Source organism: Alligator sinensis, unplaced genomic scaffold (assembly GCF_000455745.1).
Source record: "Alligator sinensis unplaced genomic scaffold, ASM45574v1 scaffold84_2, whole genome shotgun sequence".
NCBI lineage: Eukaryota > Metazoa > Chordata > Crocodylia > Alligatoridae > Alligator > Alligator sinensis.
In genome coordinates this window covers 221243-227957 of record NW_005842247.1, presented here as the reverse complement: position 1 = coordinate 227957, position 6715 = coordinate 221243, and the positions used below count along the sequence as shown (strand labels likewise).

At 41.7% G+C, this 6715-nt stretch overlaps 1 protein-coding gene across 1 annotated transcript in view; it reads left to right on the top strand.

The window, feature by feature from the left end:
• The first annotated feature begins 261 nt into the window (after positions 1-261).
• The window catches only part of FLT3 (fms related tyrosine kinase 3), a 68961-nt gene continuing 62507 nt past the window's right edge, over positions 262-6715 (top strand). The window contains exons 1-4 of the mRNA XM_014521727.2: positions 262-286; positions 592-716; positions 1926-2131; positions 3317-3432. Of these exons, the coding sequence (XP_014377213.1) occupies positions 262-286; positions 592-716; positions 1926-2131; positions 3317-3432 (472 nt within the window). The remainder of the gene's footprint in view (positions 287-591; positions 717-1925; positions 2132-3316; positions 3433-6715) is intronic.

The following is a 6715-nucleotide window of genomic DNA, read 5'->3' as shown; positions in this document are numbered from 1 at the left end:
ATTTAAAGCATGAAGAGGAAAACAATTTCATCACTTGGTATGTGGGGCAAGCTGCTGGCTAGTGCCAGAGGAATGGGAGGGGCAGGGCGAGATTCTGCAGGTGAGCCAGGAGTGGAGTGAGGAGACATCTGAAAGGCTTCACTTCACAGTTGCTCTGAGCAGAAGCCACATGGGTACTGAAAACAACATCCCCTGGGTGTCAGTGGGTAGAATCCTACACTGGCTGATGCTGAAGCAGCTGTTGCTTTGGAGACTTGTAGGATGACCTTTAAAGATAATCAGACATGTAAGCGAATTTAACTATGTGGCATGTGGTTTGGAATATGTAGGGGGCTATATTTTTAAAGGATTCTAATCTCCATGACCTTCAGTGTTCTTCTACATTTCTTTGGGGTCAAATTGCTGAATGTGAGTTCTGTTTATATGTCCATGGCTTTGTGCATACAGTCACTGAAGCAGGTTTTACAACAGCACATAACATGCATATAAACTCTCAGTTTCGGTTGTAGTGCATTTTGTTTTCATTCAAATGATTATTCCTGTTCCAAGATGTACAGCTGATTATATATGTTTTCTTTTTTTGTTTTGCAGCTCTTGTTATTATAGCACTGACTTTCACTTCTGCAACAAGCCAAAATATATCCAAGATTACATGCATTTTAATCAAGCAGAAGAATAAAGGTTCAAGAACACTGGAGTCATCTGGATCTCCTAAGGTAAATGAACACTGAATAGCAATACAAAAGAATCTCATTCAGTACACACAGAGGTATTTCCATAATGTTGCAATATGCTAAATCTTTAAGTGCAGTGATGTCTCACTTCAAATAAAGATATACCATATTTCATGGTCCTGGGTTTGCAGCAGAGTTTTGGAGGAAAAGGATGGAGCTGCAATTCTTTTAGTGCTTTCTTGGAATTAACTGATGTAAATGAAACCTTGAGTGAGAGTGGGAATTAAACTTGGTCCTTATTGCTGGAAGAAGGTGTTACAGTCTTGACTGAACTTGTGCTCAAATATCAGTCCTTAAAGGAAAACCAGCTAGTTTTAATAAATGTCACTGTAGTTGCTGACCAAGTACAATTAAACATACCGGATGGAGAGGTAAGGTTGTTTTGGTGATATCTGTTATTGAAGCCACTGTATAATTGAGATAGTTAGACAAACTTTCAGGCACAGAGTATTCTTCTTGTGTGTCTGCCAGCTTGTTTAACATCTCTTCCAACTAAAATAGATCAACAAAGTATCTTGTTTCTGACATATTTCCTAGACCAGCATGGCTACAAGAATATGCCAATCCCACTACTGAATGAATGGAAATATTAAAGTTACTTTTGGTGTTTGTTACCATATATGTTTAAGTGCTATAAATACTGGTAACAGGGGTGTAGGTTGTAGCTGTGTTGGTCTCAGGACATAAGCAGACAAGATTCTTTGGGTGAATATGATATCTTTTATTAGACCAACTTAAATAGTTGGAAAAATTTTTTTAGCAAGCTTTCAGGTTTAAAAACTCTTCATCAGGCTAAAAAAGTCTCTGCAGTTGGTGTGCGCTCTTCCTGGATGGAATGAATAGTAAAGAAGCCAGAGGCTGGGCTGGTATGCATGTAAGATAGGTAGTCAGTGAAGATGTAAATGGAGGAGTCAGTGGGTGAGAGACAGGCTAGGTTGGCGGGGAGAAGGGGGATGAATGTAGCAGTTAAATAGTGGAGAGATACCTGGGGAGTCAGATGTCAGGCAGGTTATAATGTGTTATAAATCTAATGTCTATATTTAGTCCATGATTTCTTGTATCCAGGAGGTTTTGGGGGCTTTTAAAATTCATTAAGGTATTTTTATAGGAGAATTTCATTTTTTAATTGTTTAAATATGGAAACCCCATTCACCATTGTAAGACACACAGATCTGTTTTTTTGCAATGCAGTTGGATAACATTTTGGAAGATCTTGGGTGTTATTTGAGCTCTCAAGGCACAGAGGAAGTCTATAGAATGGCTAAAATTGTGGAAGCTGATGTGTTTGAAGACATTAAATTAAAAGTAATAATGAATATTTCAGAGATCTTTTCATGCTTTTGGCTCTTTAAAGAGAACAAAACTGACTGCAGACCTACATTGGACCCTGGAAAGAAGTAAGTAAAAGAATAAACTTAATCAAAACATTTTGGGATATTTTCATTAGAGGAGGCAAATGGAATATTATCCATGTGAGTTAGGTTATTAATTATTTATTTTTACATTATTCATTATCTTAAGTGTTGCTATCTATACTGAGTAGTATCAGTGGACTGTAGACTGATTATAGCTGTTGGTAAATTATGTACTGAGAAAGCAAAGATTTCTGACCTGATAGTACTTTATAACAAAATCAAACGCACATTCTCCTAAATTTGGATCAGCTATGTTGGCATGTATCCTGGCAGGGGCCCTATCCTATGTGATAACAGGGCATGGTCTGCAAATGAGGGAACCCTGGATTTCTCTTGCTGGCAGAGGCACACCCAGGAAATCTGGATTAGGCCCTTGAAGCCCCACGAACACTTGTCCAGGTTTCCCCTTTTCCCAAGGCACACCCTGATTCTGGTGTGCACTTCTACAAATGGGGGGTGCACTTCTACAAATGGGGAAACCTCTGCAGGAGAATTCCCAGGTCATGCAGGAAAGGGCCCTGAAGCCCTAGAAGTGCCTGCCCAGAGCAGCTAGAGAGCATGGGCAACTGCAGACTGCCCACATTCTTCTGCCTTAAGTAGACACACACCACAAAATAGCAGCACAAATTTATACTACTTTTTGTCATGGCCACAAAGGTGGCTATTTATGGCCTGACAAAGGGCATGAACATCTGTTTGCTTTTGCTTTGTGAGGCCATAAATATTTTTATGGCGACACAAAGATGTCTCTTTGCAGCCTTTATGTTCCAGCCACAAGTTGATATTTCCATTCCTTTTCTTCTTGCAGTTGAATCAGAAGCCCAGATTATCTCTTAGGATAAAACCTAGGGGCCCTATGCAGATTGGGTCCAAGTTCCTCCCTATGTAAGGACAGCACTTAAATGCATGTTTAACTTAGAATATGTGCTGTAAGTCCTACTGGAAACAACTGGTTAAGTTCTGTCCTGAATATGATGAATCAGGGCCATTGGCTATTAGAGCACTTTGGAGATGAAATGTGCAGCGTAAGTACCTTGTCCCACTATCGCAAAATTCTGCTTCCATTGCCTTAAGCATGATGCCGAGGGTAGTTGTCTCTTCAGCACAACATCCTCTAGGTTGCAACCAGAATGTTCTATAATGAAAGCTTTCTTTTCTGCTTTACAGATATGTTGTTTCTCTGGCCATTCCTAAAATAAAAGAAACAGAAGCTGGAAAATACACACTGTCAGTTATAAGTGAAAACAATAATTATTCAATAATATTAACAGTCCTCATAAGAAGTAAGTATGTGTCAAATCCAAGGAACTGGTCTACCAACAGTTTCAAAGGGAGAGTTGAAACTAACATTGTGAAGTAGGCACTACTTCACAGGCAGGGCGGCTAGGATCTGGAACCAACTTCCAAGGGAAGTGGTGCTCACTCCTACCCTGGGGGTCTTTAAAAGAAGGTTAGATAATCACCTAGCCGGGGTCGTTTGACCCCAGCATTCTTTCCAGCCCATGGCAGGGGGTCGGACTTGGTGATCTGCCCAGGTCCCTTCTGACCCTACCAACTATGAAACATATATGGTATTTCTCTCCAAACTATGTTTCTCTCTATTCTGTTCTCCATGAGATTTCTCTCTTCCCTGCCATCTCTCCTCCCTCACTTTCAGTTCTTGGATTATGCACTCTTTTCTCCCTGTCACTCATTCCGAGTATGCATACCTCACGTGCTTACATTGTTCTGAACCACTCAGGCTATGTCCACACTGCAAGCTTCTTCAGCTTATCACTAGCTGCTATGTAGTAGCCCCCTCAGTATGTCTCTATGTACAGGATCTCCCACTGACCAGTTTGGTTGTGTCCACATAAGACTGAAGTGAGGGTAGGCCAATTAGCACTGCTCAGTGACAGTGGTAGTGACAGTGACCAAGCCTACATATAATTACCCCACCTCTAGTGTTGTGCAGACTGATTACACCCCATTCCATCAGGGGGAGGGAGTGATAATGCAGGCAGAGTCATGGCGTGTTTGTGTTTTCCGCTGTGGAGCACACTAAGTTTGTGGTCTAGATGTGGCCTGAGTATTGCTAAACATGAAATGCAAAAGATTTTTTTAGGCAGCACTTTCTTCTCATTTCCCCTTCTTCATTACATCACACACACACACACACACACACACACACACACACACACACACACACACACACACACACACACACACACACCTAGATTAAAAGAATATTTGGAAGGTTACAAATCCAAATACTCAAAAGCTGGCACCTACCAGAGTGACAGCCTCTAATACAAGACTGTATGTCTCATGATCACTTTCTATTTTGACCCCAGCCTCAGGACAGAAAATGCTCATAGAATGAGCAACTCTTCAGTATTAGCCTTGTTGTTCAATATTCCCCCCCTCCCCCACTGAGCCTTACTTCCTACACACTCTTCACACTCAACTCAAAGGATAGGACTGTTAATGTCATCATGGCTTTTTTCCATGGTGCTTATTGCTATAGTATATGAGTGTTTGTTTTGTAAATATTAATTATCTTTACAGCATCTCCATGCATGGGAGGAAGGAGCTGCTATCTCCATTTTACATGGGTAAATTTAAGCATAAAGGCTTCCTATACACATGCTCAGGGGTGGGCAGGTTGACATTTTAATTAGAGTGGTCCCCAGAGAGCCACTCTAATTAAAATGCCTCACCTTCATGTGTATTAAGTAACTGTGTATTTAAAAATGGCTATGGGACACTTTATCTAAACTTCACTCAACAAGGTTTAGATAAAGTCCCCCCTTCGCCGTAGCATTTTTAAATGTGCAGGGGCTTATACAATCAGAGGTCATGGCATCATGTTGGGCACCCAGGAAATGAGGAACACAAGATTAATGGCTATCTGTGAAAAGGCTAACCCCCATCACCATCTGACCAGATATCTTGTCTTACTCCATTCTTTCCCCTCCCCCAGGTTGTCCCCTTTCTATTTGAATCAAAAGGCTTCTTCTTTCAAGATGCCTGGTTGCCAGCAGGTGAATCACTGGGAGAACAGGCAAAAAGCTCTCTGCTGTCAGTTCTGCTGTCTAAGCCCATCTCAGTCCAGAGCAGCTGGAATCAGCCATTACAGAGAGAGTCCAGCTTTGTTCCAGGAGTCTGGGCTGGTATATACCAGGAGCAGCTCAGTCAGCAATATGTGCTGGGAGGGGGTGAGGTGCATTCAGTGACACTGCCCTCTTGAACTTGAACAACTAAAACCCAAGGAGTCCCTAATGAGTGTGTATGAACTGGGATTTTTCAAATCTATGTATCCTGACCATGGACAGAATATTATAGGAACAGCAATATATGCCTCTGACACAAATGGCCCCCTACTGCCAACTTTTAAGTTCCTACTTTGAGGCATGTGGGCAGTACAGAATTTCAGAGGAAAGGATGTTGACATCTTTTAACATATTTTTCCCAAACTTCATTCTCAGAAAAAGCTGACCCAGTTTTTGCTTAGATGGAAAAAAAATATTCTGAGGCAAACCTTGGCATGGAAAATTTTATCCCAAATCCTCTGGAAAAGTTTGGAGTAACAGGGCATTCCAATTAAACCCTTGATAGTAAGCAGCATTGCCATCCTTGTCTATAAGAAATGGGGCCTGTGGAAAGGGGTTGTTTTAGGTTTTAAGATTTGTTGTTGTTGTTGTTTTTGTTAGAAATGTCAGTAATGTCAATTATGACCTGATTGGCATCACCAACACCTGGTGGGACAGCTCTTATGACTGGAATGTCAACATGGAGGCTTACACTTTGTTTCAGAAGGACAGGGGTAGGAGAAAAGGTGATGGTGTTGCTTTGTATGCCAAAAACACATATACTCATTCCCTGCTTCAAGAGGAAGAAGACAGCAAAGCAGAATTCATTTGGGTGAAGATGAAAAGTGAAAGAAGTAGCACTGATATAATGGTGGGGATTTATTATAGGCTACTTAAATCAGGAAGAGGAGTTGGATGAGGCACTTTTCAAGCAGGTGGCAAATCTATCTAAACGCTATGGGATGGTACCGATGGGAGACTGTAGTTTTCCATACATTTTCTGAAAGAACAATGTAGTCAAATATAAAATGTCAAGCTGGTACCCAACTTGTGTGGAGGACCACGTTCTCTTCCAGAAGGTGAAGAATACATCTAGGGGATCATCTCTCTTGGATCTTCTCCTGATCAACAGGGAAGAATTGATGGAGGATGTGAAGGTGATGGTAACTCAGAAGGAAGCGATCATGATCCAGGCTGACCTGGACAGGCTCAGCAAGTGGGCGGATGAGAATCTGATGGTGTTCAACGCCGATAAATGCAAGGTTCTCCACCTTGAGAAGGAAAACCCACAGCATCCTTATAGGCTCGGCAGTGCTATGCTGGCTAGCACTATGGAAGAAAGAGACTTGGGGGTCATCATTGACCACAAGATGAACATGAGCCTGCAATGCGATGCTGCAGCTAGTAAAGCGACCAAAACGCTGGCTTGCATCCATAGATGCTTCTCAAGCAAATCCCGGGACGTCATTCTCCCCTTGTACTCGGCCTTAGTGAG